Source organism: Prionailurus viverrinus, chromosome C1 (assembly GCF_022837055.1).
Source record: "Prionailurus viverrinus isolate Anna chromosome C1, UM_Priviv_1.0, whole genome shotgun sequence".
In the NCBI taxonomy this organism is placed as follows: domain Eukaryota; kingdom Metazoa; phylum Chordata; class Mammalia; order Carnivora; family Felidae; genus Prionailurus; species Prionailurus viverrinus.
In genome coordinates, this window is record NC_062568.1 from 30,239,390 (window position 1) to 30,255,087 (window position 15,698).

General features: G+C 35.2%; 1 protein-coding gene across 6 annotated transcripts in view; it reads right to left on the reverse strand.

Moving 5' to 3' along the window:
* Positions 1-15,698, reverse strand: part of SGO2 (shugoshin 2) — a 72,395-nt gene that overhangs the window by 22,113 nt on the left and 34,584 nt on the right. For all 6 annotated transcript variants that reach the window (XM_047869900.1, XM_047869902.1, XM_047869904.1 and 3 more), the window contains 2 exons: positions 15,459-15,536; positions 7,369-7,454 (listed from right to left, as the gene is read on the reverse strand). In XM_047869900.1, the coding sequence (XP_047725856.1) occupies positions 7,369-7,454; positions 15,459-15,536 (164 nt within the window). The remainder of the gene's footprint in view (positions 1-7,368; positions 7,455-15,458; positions 15,537-15,698) is intronic.

The window sequence follows — 15,698 nt, forward strand, 5'->3', positions numbered from 1 at the left end:
AGAAATGTGGAGCTTAAGCATTCTAAGGTGCTAACATTATTGAGAAAGTGGTAAAGTAATAATTTGTATTAGAGAGTTAAAACAATATAAGGATGAATGCTGCTATCACTAGAGTAATCATAAAGGAACAGTAGATGATAACAAATTAATAGTTAACAAATGTAAATAACAAAAAATATTTTATTTCAAAAGAAATCAAGAAAGGAGAGAAAAGGGAACATAAAACAGGTTGCTCAAGTAGAAAATAACTAGGGCTGCCTGGGTGGCTCAGTGGGTTAAGTGTCCAACTCTTGATTTTAGCTCAGATCGTAATCTCATGGTTTGTAGGATCCAGCCCCACATCTGGCTTTGCACTGACAGCACAGAGCCTGCTTGGGATTCTCTCTCTGCTCCTGCCCCACTCACACTCTCTTGGTCTCTCTCAAAATAAATAAACAAACTTAAAAAAAATAAAATAGGGGTGCCTGGGTGGCTCAGTCGGTTAAGCATCTGACTTCGGCTCAGGTCCTGATCTCACTACTCGTGAGTTCAAGCCCCACGTCGGGCTCTGTGCTGACAGCTCAGAGAACTGGAGCCTGCTTCAGGTACTGTGTCTCCCCCTCTCTCTGCTCCTCCCATGCTCATTCTCTGTCTCTCAAAAATAAATGTTTAAAAAATTAAAAAATAAAATAACTAGATGACAGATATAAATCCAATTATATCAGCAATTATATTAAATGTAAACATATTAAACATTCTAATTAAAAGAGATGTTAAACTGAATTTTTTTAAAAAAATGAAATTATATGCATTTTTTTTAAGTTTATTCATTTTTGAGAGAGAGAGACAGAGTATGAGCAGGGGAGGGGTAGAGAGAGAGGGAGACACAGAATCCGAAGTAGGCTCCAGGCTCTGAGCTGTCAACACAGAGCCTGATGCGGGGCTCAAACTCACAAACTGTGAGATCATGACCTGAGCTGAAGTCGGACGCTCAACTGACTGCACCACCCAGGCGCCCTGTAATTATATGCATTTTAAATATAACAGAATTTGAAAGTAAAATTATAGAAAAAGATATACAGTAAAACTTTGGTTTGAGAGCATAATTTGTTCCAGAAACATGCTTGTGTAATCCAAAGCACTTGAATATCAAAGCAAATTTCAAGAGCCATTGGTTCAGTTGTGATTATGTGACATTTGGTGTCACATACTACTCATATTGCAAGACATCGCTCATTTATAAGTTAAAATTTATTGGAAATGCTTGTTCATCTTGCGGAACACTCACAGAACAAGTTACTTGCAATCCAAAGTTCTACTGTACAGAGAAATGTTCTATCGGCTAAGTACACTTAAAAAAAAAAATGTTTATTTATTTATTTTTGAGTGAGAGAGAGAGACAGAGTGTGAGTGGAGAAGGGGCACAAAGAGAGGAAGAATCTGAATCAGGCTCCAGACTCTGAGCTGTCAGCACAGAGCCCAATGTGGGGCTTAAACCCTTGAACCAAGAGATCATGACCTGAGCCGAAGTTGGATGCTTAACCAAGTCACCCAGGTGTCTCTGAGACAAGTAGATTTTAAAGCAAGAGTCATTTCTGGAAATAATTCATATTGACAAAACAAGTCATCAGGTAAACAAATCAATTCTAAACTTACATGCATCTACTAACAGCTTTAAAGTACATAAAGCAAAAATTGACTAAGCTAAAAGGAGAAACAGATGAATTCATAATCATAGATGTAGACTTTAATGCACTTCTCTCAGTAGCTGATAGAATAGGTAACAGAAGCAAGAAAGATGTGGAATTTTTGGACAATATAATCAGTAAACTTGATAAAACTGACATATATAAAATACCGCATCCAACAACCACAAAATACATTCTTTTTATGTGCACCCAAAATATTTACCAAATTAGACCAAGTTGTGTCTTAATTCAAGTCTTAATAAATTTCAAAAGACTAAAATCATTTATCTATGTTCTGTAACTACAATGGAAACTGGCTAGAAATCAACAATAAAAAGTAATTTGAAAAAACATCCAGGTGATTGGAAATTTGGTATGCTTGTTAATGACCCATGGATAAAACTATATATCAGAACAGAAAAAAAAAATATTTTGAATTGAGTGATAATAAGGATATGGCCTATCAAAAACTGTGCAGTGCAGCTAAAGCTATACTTACAGAAAAACAACCTTAAATGCATATTTTTTAAAAGAAAGTCTGAAAATTAATAATCTAAACTAGCTCAAGAAATAAATAAGAATAGTAATAATCACAGTGTTAATTTGAAAAGAAGCAAAACAGAAAGGCAAGACATGATAAGGAGCAGACTAAATTCAACAGGAAACAAATATACTAAAAAGAAACATCAACGTAGCCCAAAAGACAATTCATTTTGTAAAGATGAATAAAACTGATAAATCCCTAAAGCAAAATAAATCAAGAAAAAAATTGAGAAAAGTCAATATTAAAGAAAAGGAGAACATCAGTACATATCCTACAAACATTAAACATGTAACTAGAGCTGTTATCAACAACTATACGCCAATAATTTGATATTTTAGATTAAAGGGACAAACTGGAAAACACAAACCTGACACAAGAAAAAATAGAAAACCTGAATATTCCTTTATCTATGAAAGGCCCAGATAACTTCTCCTAAATATTTAAAGAAAAAAATTTACACAAATACTTTTAGAAAATAAAAAATAGGGGCGCCTGGGTGGCGCAGTCGGTTAAGCGTCCGACTTCAGCCAGGTCACGATCTCGCGGTCCGTGAGTTCGAGCCCCGCGTCGGGCTCTGGGCTGATGGCTCAGAGCCTGGAGCCTGTTTCTGATTCTGTGTCTCCCTCTCTCTCTGCCCCTCCCCCGTTCATGCTCTGTCTCTCTCTGTCCCAAAAAATAAATAAACGTTGAAAAAAAAATTTTTTTTTAAAAAAAGAAAATAAAAAATAAATGTACTTATCAGCTCATTTACTGTGACCAGCATAGTATGAATACTAGGACCTCAAGTTATTACAATAAAGAAATATTATAAATTATCTTTATTATTAACGTATGAGGAAAAATCCTTTAAAAAGTTACCAAGTAAAATTTACTGACATATCAAAAGAATATATCATCAGGAGCAGTTCATTCCACAATTGTAATCATGATTTAACATTCAAATATCAATGCTTAAAATTCATTACATTAATAGAAAAAATATTAAAAATCATTACATTAATAGAAAAAAAAGAAAAAAATAACATATTCTTGACAGTGACATAAAAAGCATTTGATAAAATTAAAAAGCCATTCATGAAAACCAGGAGCACAAAGGAATTATTTATTCTGTTAAGGAGAACCTACAAAAACCCAAAAGCAAACATATTAAATAATGGGAACACAGTAAGAATCTCCATTATTATTACTTTTATTCATTAATGAACAAAAAGTAGTCACTACGATAAGGTAAGAAAAAAATTAAAGGTGTACAAACTAAAGCAGAGAAGGGGAAACTGTCCCTATTACAATATATATAATATATAATAAAGTTATACTCATAGAAAATGGAAAAAAACCCTACAGATAAACTATTAAAATTAATAGCAAGGTCACTGGAAACAAGGTTGATATTCAAAAATTAACTGTGCTTCTATATACTAGCATCAAGAAGAATATTAAAGTTAAAAACAAGAACATTCAGGGGTGCCTGGGTGGCTCAGTTGGTTGACCGCCCAACTTTGGTTCAGATCATGATCTCACAGTTTGTGAGTGTGAGTCCTGCATCAGGCTCACTGCTATCAGGGCAGAGCCCGCTTCGGATCCTCTGTTCCCCCCACCTCTGCCCTTCCCCTGCTCACACTGTCTTTCCTAAAAACAAATAAACATTTATAAATAAATAAATAAAACCAATAACATTCAGAATAGCACTAAAGATCAGATAAGTAGGAAAAAATCTAAGACATGCAATAACTACTCAAAAAAGTATAAAACTATGAGAGAATATACATAATATCTAAATAAACAATGATATACCATGTTCATTGACAGAACATTCAATTTTATAAAATGTCAATTTTCCCCAAACTGAACTATATTCTATATAATCCCAATCAAAATTCCAAAACTGAAAGAGAGAGCATGTGTGTGTATAAACTGATAAGCTGATTCTAAAATTCACTTGGAAATGCAAAGGGGTCAAAAGAGCCAAGATAATGTTCAAGAACAAAAACCTAAATAAAGAAAATGGATACTCACACTATCAAACATCAAGACTTATTACAAAGCTAGTAATTAAGATGATGTGATATTGACAAAACTCATATAATAGAATATTGAGTTCAGAAACAGACCCATACACACCCAGTCATCTGATTTATGATACAGATAATACTGCAGTGAAGTGGGGAAAGGGTGGTCTTTTCATTAAATGATACAAGGTCAACAGGATTTACACATGAAAAAAATGACCCTTCCCTCACATCATACCCAAAATTCTAGGTAGACTGAAGATCTAAACATGAAAGGAAGGGCGCCTGGGTGGCTCAGTTGGTTAAGCATCTAACTTCATTAAGCTCAGGTCATGATCTCACAGTTCGTGAGTTCGAGTCCTGCATTGGGTGAGCTGAAGCCCTGCCTCGGGTGAGTGCGAGGTCTGCTTCTTTCTCTTTTTCTCTCTCTGCTCCTTGAAGGATTCTCTCTCTCTCCTTCTCTCTTTGCCCTTGCTCCCTTGTGTCCACTCTCTCTCAAAAAATTTAAAAAGAAAAATTAAAGGGAAGTTAATAAAGCTTGCTATTTACTTATTTGTTTATTTTCTTCCCATTATAATTAAGCTTTTAAAAGAAAACATAAGGGAATGTCTCATGACCTTCCAATTGGTAACGATTTTCTTGAAAGGCCACAGAAAGTAGTAACCATGAGGGGCAAAACAGAGACATATAAAGCAGATTCTTATAAATAACTTCTGTTCATCTAAAGACACCATTAAGAGAATGACAAGGCAAGCCAGAGTAAAAGATATTTGTAATTTACACACAATGTATAGAAACTGCAAATCTTAAAAAAGAAAGAAAGAAAGAAAGAAAGAAAGAAAGAAAGAAAGAAAAAGACAATCTAATAGAAAATAAACATATAAACAGGTGCTTAACTTCATTGTTTATCAAGGAAATGAATGATTAATTATTATGGCTCAGTATGGCTAAACTGAAAAAGATGATAACAAGTGTTGATGGAGATACAGAACAGGAATTCTTATACATTATTAGGAATGTAAATTGGTATAATCCCTTTAGAAAACTGTTTGGCAGGTTCTCCTAAAGCCAAATATATGTAAAACCCAGTAATTCTACTTCTAGCTATATACCCAACAGAAATCTGTATGTGCATCCATTAAAAGGCTTATATACGACAGCGCTGTTTGTAACAAACAGGCCAAAACAAAAACAAAGTAAATGCTCATCATCATAAGGATGAATAAATGATGGGATAATCATCCAACATTACACAGCAGTGAGAATGCCTGATCTACAAGTACATACAACAATACAGATGAATCTCACAAACATAATGCTCAACAAAAATAAGCCAGAGATAAAAATACATGTTTTATGATTTCACTATAAGAAGTTTCAAATGAGCAAAAATTGTTCAATCTGTGATGTTAGAAGTCAGGATAATGTTCATACTTGGGTGGGTGGTGAGTAGTGACTAGAAAGGATCACAGAGCAGGCGTCTGAAGTACTGGCTATGTTCTGTTTCTTGGTCTGGATACTAATTATACAACAGTGTTTACTTATGAAAATTCACCACGGCTCTAAGATTTTACAACTTTTCTAATATTTCTAATATCTATATTATACTCCAATTTCTACTAAAAAATGAAATTTTTTATAGCGCAAGAGGACACTTAATTGGAAAATGTGTGCATAATGACAGCCAAGATATTCTTAAAAAACAAAAAACTAAAGGAACTACAAGAGAGTAAAATGTATCTATTTTAAAACTACAGCAATTAGGGGTGCCTGAGTGGCTCAGCTGGTTATGGGACCGACTCCTGATTTTAGTCCAGGTCATGATCTTGTGGTTCATGAGTTTGAGCCCCATGTTGGGCTCCTCTGCTATCAGTGTGAAGCCTGCTTGGGATTCATATTCTCTCTCTCTCTCTCTCTCTCTCTCTCTCTCTCTCTCTCTCTTCCCTTCCATTGCTCCTCCCCCACCCTCAAAAAATAAACATAAAGAATAGAGAGTGACACAGTAGATACAGAATTTTTTACTATTTTTTACTATGTTACAGATAGCATTTCAATATGTAAGTGCATTTACTTGTGCATTTAAATAAAAGCATTAAACCTGTAAATGACATAACAAAGAATTCTGTCTCTAACAGACAAGAGAATTTTATTCAATGCCATCAATTCAGAAAAGTCATTTTATCTCTCTGGACTTCAGAAATTGTCTTTAAAATGACAGGTTTGAAATAAGCTGTTTACTATGATTTATAATCAAATTAATCAAGAAGTGGTAATTTTGGTTAGGAAATAGCAATGATGAAAGTTAATTTTAAAGCTTGGAGCAGTATTCAAGATAATAAAGATAGAAATAGTTACCAGATTTACCCAGCATAAAACACGAGGCCAGTGGGGACTTAAGGAAAAAGAAAGAAAAGAACTAACGAGTAGCAGATACTACAGATGCACATAATTACTGAATTTATGGGTAAGCTTCCTTGGAGCCCTGGAGATAAAACCTGTACCAAGAAACTACAGATCATCTCATTCCTACCTTAATAGGCAACTATAGGTTGATGAAACCCAAAATATTGTACAACATACACAAACACAATGTGCTACATAAAAATCTAAACACTCTGGGGGCGCCTGGGTGGCTCTGTTGGTTAAACGTCCAACTTCAGCTCAGGTCATGATCTCCCGGTTTGTGAGTTCAAGCCCCGTGTCAGGCTCTGTGCTAACAGCTCAGAGCCTGGAGCCTGCTTCTGACTTTGTGTCTTCTCCTCTCTCTGCCCCTCCCACGCTCATGCTCTGTCTCTCTCTGTCTCTCAATGATAAATACGTTAAAAAATGATAAACATTAAAAAAAATTAAAAAAAAAAAATCTAAACACTCTGAACCAGTATAATTCAAACCCATGTAACTAAAGGTTCACCTTTGGCTCTTTCTTCTCTACAGTCTATGGGAAAGCTGAATATTATTTCAAAGTTTAAAACTGAACTCTATTCGATTATGCTTTCAATTTCTTTCACTGGTACAATGTTAACAAGTATTTCATTATTTATTTTTAAATGTTTTTCTATGTTTCAAGGAAGAAGACCCAAATAAAAACTGTTCAAAGTTTTATCTAGGTAGAGGTGTGCAAGTATTTAACCAAGTTTGAAGCAATTACCTTGCAAATGGAAGTCGCATCAACTTGTACTGTTTACTAGTCCGTTTCTTCTTGCTACTTGGCAGTAGAAAGGGACTCTGGTGAAACTATTTTTGAAATAAAGAATAAAGAAAAGGAAAAGGAAAAGGAAAAAAATTTCTAATCTCATTAAATGTTTGTTATTGAAGCACCAAATTATACAAGTATACCAATAGCAATAGAACAATTCTTGCATTAGCCTTTGATAGCTGAATGAGAATAATGTGATAAGATTAAACATAGTTCATCCTTTATCATGCCATCCAAAGATAATCATTACTACGATTTTGGTATATAAATTCCCAAATAAATTGTCTTCTGTGCATATGAATAAATATACCTGTGTATAGCTATATAATATCTTGACATAAATATGCAATATACTCATGCCACATATGCATTGTGTAATATATGATTGCACTTTATAATTCATATTTCTTAATGGTCTTTTACATTTAAAGTCTGGGTGATTTTAATATATCTTTAAAAATTTTTTTTTTTTTTTAACATTTATTTATTTTTGGGACAGAGAGAGACAGAGCATGAACGGGCAAGGGGCAGAGAGAGAGGGAGACACAGAATCGGAAACAGGCTCCAGGCTCTGAGCCATCAGCCCAGAGCCCGACGCGGGGCTGGAACTCACGGACCGTGAGATCGTGACCTGGCTGAAGTCGGACGCTTAACCGACTGCGCCACCCAGGCGCCCCTTAATATATCTTTTAAATTTTTGCTTATCTATAGTATTTTCTAAATTTTCTCAGACATTTTTTGAACAGGTTTTATTTATTTAATAAAGATCATAAAATTAAGCAACACACAACTATGTTTTATTATGGTGCTAACCTGTAATAGAAACAAGGGTATAACCAAATCAACAAACTAACTTTGATAATCACATGGAAATGCAAAGAACCCAGAATAGCTGAAACAACTTTGAAAAAGAAGCAGTTGGAGGGCTATAATTGACATAGTATAGTATTAGCATAAAGACAGACAAAAAGATCAGTGAAATATAAGAGTCCAGAAATAGACCCACACATATTTGGTCAATTAATTTTTGAAAAAGGTACAAAAGCCAAATGAGGAGCCTAGACTTCCATACTCATCAGGCTATCACAAGGCAACTGTCCTCCAAACTGTATTGTCAGAAAAGGCCAAGAAGAGAGGTGGGACATCCCAGGGGTAATGAGGATACCCCTTGTACCAGCAATGTCAGTGGAGAACACATTGGGACTCTGGACATCCATTCTTACTTGCTAATAACAAGGAGCCCTTTTCCTCTACTCTAGGGTGGGGATAGAAGAGGTCTAGTAGAAAGTCAACTTTTTCACCACTCTTCAATAATAACAACCTCCCCTTTTATGATTCCCCCAATCCTGCTGTCAGTGGAGGCCATGAAGTCATGAGGCACCCTACTCTGTCCCAGCCAGGGTGGTGTCAGCCTGAAGTCCTAGCTCCATCCATCAGTAAGGAGACACCCTCTTCACCAGGGTGACAACAGAAGCTGAGTGGGGAACCTAAACTTTGACCCCTCCAACTTGGCAGTAGGTGGCACATCCCTTTATCACTGGCATTATGATACTATCAAATGGTGCCTGTCAAAACAGAATGTTTAAATAAGATCTGGAGTTTCTTAATACAATACCCAAATGGCCAAGATTTTTTTTTTTCTTGAGAGAGTATGAGCAGAGGAGGGGCAGAGAGGGAGAGAGAGAGAATCCTAAGCAGGTCCTACACTGTCAGCGTGGAGCATGATGCAGAGCTGGAACCCATGATCCCGTGAGACCATGACCTGAGCCAAAACCAAGAGTCAGATGCTTACCCGACTGAGCCACCTAGGCATCTCCCAAGATATTTTAATATAAAATAACTCATTGCACCAAGAATTAGGAAAAGGGCTAAATTTGAAAATTATAAATTTGAAAATGAAAAGACAATCAACAGACAGCAACAACAAGATAATAATACAGCACCAACATTAAGATGCTGGAATTACCTAACAAGGATTTTAAAGCAACCATCATAAAAATGTTTCAATAAACAATGACAAACATGCTTAAAACAAATGAAAAAAATAGAAAATCTTGCAAAGAAACAGAAAATCTCAGCAAATAAAAAGAAGATATAAATAGAAACAAAAATACAATAACCAAAATAAAATAAGTTAAAAACTCAATAGACTCAAAAACAGAGGGGGAAAAACCTGCGAACTTGAACAGAAAGCAACAGAAAGCATCCAATGTGAGCAAGAGAGAAGCAACTGAAAATAATTAAGAGGTTCAGGGATTTATGGGACTATAACAAAAGATATAACACTCATGTCACTGAAGTCCCAAAAGGAGATAAAGAGGGCAGATCTGAAAAAGTTTGAGAGATAACGGCTGAAAATGTCCCAAACTTGGCAAAAGTAATCAACCCACATATTTAAGCCAAGTGAATCGTCAAAAGGCTGCAACTTTAAGAAATCCATGCAAGGATACATCATAGTCATATTTCTCAAAACTAAAGATAAAAATCTTCAGAGCACTGTGAAAAAATGGCACCTTCCTACAGAGTTATTAAAGAATGAAAAAAAAAAAATAAGCATCTGACTCAGGTAAAGAAGTAACTATAAAATAAACCACAGGAAAAGGGAAGAAAGGACTTACTACTGAAGATAAAAGCAAAAATTAGTAAGTTTGAAACAACAAAATAAAATTAAAAGTTGAAAATTAAACCCCAAAGATTACTATTTTAAAAAAGAAAAAAAAAAATAAATGAAAAAAAACACAAGCACCTAAACTAGTAGGGGAAAAAAAAAAAAGGAAAAGCCCAAATACACAAAATTAGTCAACTGGGAAAATATAACACAGACAAAATTAAAAAATAACAGACTACTTTGGTCAACTCTGTGCAAATCAATTTGAAAACATGTCTGAGATAATAATTCTAAGGAAATATAACTGAATAAAACCAACCACAAAAGAAAGAAATTTTCCTAAGCAAACTAATATCCACAGAAGAAATAAAGTTAACAAAGTGTGACCATTCCTACCAAGAAAGACCCAGGTCCAGATGGTTCCACAGAATTCTATGAAGCATTTAAAGAAAAAATAATTCTAATACTGTATCATCTTTCCAGATCAGAGGAAAAGGAAAACATCCAAATTCCAGTTCATATATATTTTTATCAATGCCTGAAGACTGTATAAAAAGAAAATCTCACTTGTGAATTAACAATAAAAAAATTCCTAAACAAAGCACTGGCAAAAAGAATTTAGCAGCACATTGTAAGAATAATAAATCATTTTTGAAATTTATTCTAGAATTACAAAATTAGGAAAGCTACTAAAATAAATTATCATAATACACCTAAAAAGAGAGACCATATGATTATCACCATAGATGCTAAAAAAAGTATTTTACATTGTTTATCATTTTTTTATTTAAAAAGCTAAGTGGGGGCACCAGGATGGCTCAGTCAATTAAGCAACCGACTCCTGATTTCAGCTCAGGTCATGATCTCAACAGTTTGTGAAATCGAGAGCTGCCTCAGGCTCCACACGGACAGCACAGAGCCTGCTTGGTATTCTCTCTCTCCCTCTGTCCCTCTCCCTCTCCCTCTCCCTCTCTCTCTCTCTCTCTCTCTCCTCTGCTTGCATGCATGCACTCTCTCTCTCTCAAAATAAACAAACTTAAAATAAAAAGCTAAATAACATATAAGACAAATATGTACATTACCCTTAAAAAAAGGATCATTGTTTTTTTTTTAAAAATATTTTACTTTTTAATTTTTTTTAATGTTTATTTATTTTGAGAGAGACAGCATGATTGGGGGAAGGGCAGAGAGAGAGGGAGAGAGAGGATCCATGTGCTGTCAGCACAGAGCCTGTCATGGGCTCAATCCCAAAAACCAAGAGATCATGACCTGAGCTGAAATTAAGAGTCAGCAGCTTAACTGACTGAGCCACCCAGAGCCACAAAAACAGGATCATTCTCAATGAGGAAACACTATCCAACATTTTATTAAAATTTATTGCTTTCTAGTATGTTCTAGACATTGTTGTTATATAGACAGAAATTCTATACTCAAGAATCTTATGTTCTGGTAAGGTGAGTAATAAAATTAATGAGTAAAATTATGTCATATAGTGTTAAGTTCTAAAGAGAAAAATTAAAGCAGAGAAGCAGAGTATAAAATGTAGGGGCAGGGATGGGGAAGGATTCAAATTTATATAAGGTTGCCAGGGAAGGCTTGACTGAAGTCACTCTTGAGTCAAGATTTGCAGGAAGTAGGGAGTAGGCCATATGAAAGAAGAACAAGACCAAGGGCCCAGAGGTGGCAGCTTGCCTGTGTTTGAAGAGTGGGAGGAGGCCTGCAGATTGAAGATGTTAAAGAGCGGAAGGAGGAGAGTAGTCAATGAGGTGAGAGAAAGAACACAAGTTTCAGTATTCAGACAATAATAGGCAAATAGATCACATGGGAAGCCACTGGAGAGTTTTCAGCAGAGACTTCTGTTTTAACAGTATTAATCTGGCTGCTACGCTGGGAAGAGAATATAGAGGCAAGGCAGAAGCAAGAAGCCCACGTTGGGATGCCACTCCAAGAACTTGGGAAGAGAAAACGGGGGCTTGGATGGGTGGTGAAAGTGAGGGTTGTGAGAAGTGGTTAAGACTCTGGACTGAGCTTTAAGCAGCACTAAAACCATTTGCTAAGGGATCAGGTACGGGATGTGAGGAAAAAACAGGAAAACAGAATTGCAGTTACCTGAAATGAAGACCCCCAAAAGGAACTGGTTTGGTGGCAAGTGCAAAATTTAAGATACCTCTTAGACATCCAAATAGAAATGCGAAATAAGTAGTGGACTAGGTATTGTCTGGAGTTCAGAGGAGACGGGGAGGCTGCAGACGCAAATTTGGGAGTCATCAGCATTTAACAATAATCAAATCCGTGAGAATGGATGAATCATTTAGGGAACAAATGTAGATAGAAGAAGCCCAAGAACTGAGTTCTGGGGCACCCAAAATTTAGCAGTCAGGAAAATAAAGAGGAAACAGCAAACAGACTAAAAAAGAATAATCAGAAAGGTAGGAAGAAACATAGGAGAATATAGTGTTGTAAAAGTCACATGAAGGTCAATGTAAGGACCAAGAACTATCAAGAGGTTTTGGTAACATGGAGGTCAATTTCCAGAAAAGCACTTTTAGTGGAGTGGTGATGAAACTCCAATCGGTGTGGGTTCAAGAGAAACTGGAGACAGTGTGAACAATTCTCTCAGAGTTTTGCTATAAAGGAGAAAAATGAGAAAGTAGCTGGGGGTGGGGAGTTATTTGGAGTAAGAGGTTTCATTTTGTTTTGTTTTATTTTTTAAAGACGGGAGATAACATTTTTGCTTCTAATAGGAATAATCCAGAAGAGAGGGAAAAAATTAATAATGCAAGAGGAAAGGGCATTCTACACTAATGTGAAGCCAAGCAAAAGACAACCCAAGTATCCAACATAGTGTTGGATAGTGTTAACAGGAACCTAGTTAAATAGATTAGAGGTCCACTCTGGATCTATCCTAAATAGCACTGGAAAAGAATGAGGAAGCATTTCTTGTAATCATATGGCAAGATCTTCAAGATAGGTCACATTAAAAAAAAGTAAGGCATAGGACAATTAGGGATAGTATATTATCTTTTGTGTAAGAAAGAAAATTAAGAAAATATTTATATGTTTTGTTTTAATATAAAGAAACAAAGCAGTTACATGTAGGTAGTGTGGGGAGATGAAAGGAGGAAGAATAAAGTGGCTGAAAGCAGAACAGAAGCTTATATGAGATTTCATTCTATATACTTCATTATATTGTTCTGATATTAGAACATCTATAGTCCCCATCATTCTCTTCCCCAAATAAAAAGGAACTACAAAACTCAAAACTTGATATGCAAAAGTTAGTCTGTTAAATAGCAAGTCTAAGAAAGTAGATCCCAAAGTTATATGCTGTCCCTTCATCATCAAGCTCCTCCATTTAGTGTTTTTACCTTCTTCTAAATCCAGATGCTGATCTCAGCCTTGAGTTCTCCAAAGAGAGCCACACAAAAAGCATCGGGAATAAAGTTGACTTTACTAAATATTTTTTAAAGAACTAGTGGAAGGAAGGAGCTTTGTATCACATAATTCACAAGTAGTTAAGCAATGCTTTTAGGGCTATCTATTCTCCAAAGTTCCTCCAGATCTTGCTAATTAATTAGCTTCTTTCCCTTACTCTCTAAGTCAATTCCTGTACTAACTTTAGACTCCCCACTGCTATATCTGATTCTGATCTTAGTAATTTATTCAAGGCAACTTGATTCAGCCCTGCAAGCTGATCAGCAAAACAGAGCCCCCTCCCTGAGTTTGCCTACCCACCCACCCACCCAGTGAAAAGCATCTCTTCTCCTTAGAGGATACTAAATGTATAAGGTATACCTCTGCTCACTGGTTGTACTAGGTATCAAATTTATAATGCTAAGAGCTACATCTCCTGTGAACATTATTTCACTGGGACATGTACACAAATCTTTTCTGTATCCAAATGTGGATGAAGTTAGGAGATAAAAGTACACATTCTTTGGCTAGCTTTTATAAAGCTTCTGACAAAGGAGCTAACCACTGATCACAAAGGTTGAAAGAGTTCCTATTTTCTTACCAGAAAGACTATGTATTTAAAAGCCTTATAAATGACTAAAAATAAGTTTTTAAAAGGAGAGATTTGCAGAAAATTAGAAAACACAGGAAGATGCACACACAATAATAAAAAAGTAATGACAGCTAACATTTATTGCATTCTTCCTATTGTGAGGACACATGCTAACCACATTTAACTCTCACACTAATTCTTCATAGATGTACTACCATTAGCCACACTAGGCACAAGAGGACACTAAGATTCAGAATTAAATGCCAAAGTCACAGGACCAGGAAGTTAACAGAGTTGGGAGCTAAATATAGGCAATTCCATTTAAAAGCTGCCCTATACGCCTGGGTGGCTCAGTCAGTTGGGCGTCCGACTTCAGCTCAGGTCACGATCTTGCGGTCGGTGAGTTCGAGCCCCGCGTCGGGCTCTGGGCTGATGGCTCAGAGCCTGGAGCCTGCTTCGATTCTGTGTCTCCCTCTCTCTCTGCCCCTCCCCCGTTCATGCTCTGTCTCTCTCTGTCTCAAAAATAAACGTTAAAAAAAATTAAAAAAATAAATAAAAGGTGCCCTATAAAGCACTAAACTCCATTACTATCAAGAATTTACCTACAATTGGGACTTCACTAACCTTTCTTCAGTTTATTTATTATGTATATTTTGCCTTCTCATTAGATACTACTTTACAACAATTATGTTTCCTATTTAGATAATTGAGTTAACTTCACTAATATTTGGCTTTCCTCCCTTCCTAATTTTACTACTGATTTTATTTTTGTGATAGATTACAAGACATATTTAACTATCAATATTAATGCTTTATCTGCTATATGTTTAATTTTCCCAGTCTGCCATTGGCTTTTTATTTTTATGATTTTTAGCCTTCTAAGAATGTTCTTTGAGAAAATCCACCAATAGTTTCCTTTATGCCTTCTTCTTGCTTTGTTTCTAGGTATAGAAAGGCCTCTCCTATTTAAAATGAATATATTTGTATTTCTTATTTTATATGATTTCTTTTTTTACATTTAAATCCATCTAGAATTTAGAGAATGGTATATAGTAGGATCTGCCTCTATTTTTTTCCCCCAAAATAGTTGTTCAATTGTGCCCATCTTTTTTTTTAAATAATACAAATCCTTTTCTAATTTGAAATACTATTTTTTCTAACAATGTCTTTTTTAGCTGTTTTTTAGTTGTTCAGGGGCCATTATGTTCCACTGAGCTGTCTAATCCTATGTTACTTCTAATCAAAACCTAATTTTTATGTAAAAATTTCAATAAACCAATTATGCCATATGATAATGTGCTGTTAGCCAGTTAAAATTGGTGTTATCATTTCTTTGCACAAAGTTTAAATTAGTTTAATGCTACTTAATCTTAATTATGCTTAGTAATGCTTAAAAAATTACACTACTTACATATAAACTCTACTTACCTCAGAAAGAGTGCTCATTTCAATTGCAGTTATCAAGTTATTGTTCATGAGTGCTTCTATTTCTATAAGTTTCTTATTCTGTGTTAAAATAAAGACACTTTTAATCAATTAAGATTTGGAGCTTATTATACCATACATGTATGGATGTCATCAGTTGAGAAGACTTAGAAAATAACTGAGATCACACTGAAATAAAAAGGTACTACATGCTATAGTTCACACACACACACACCTTGAATG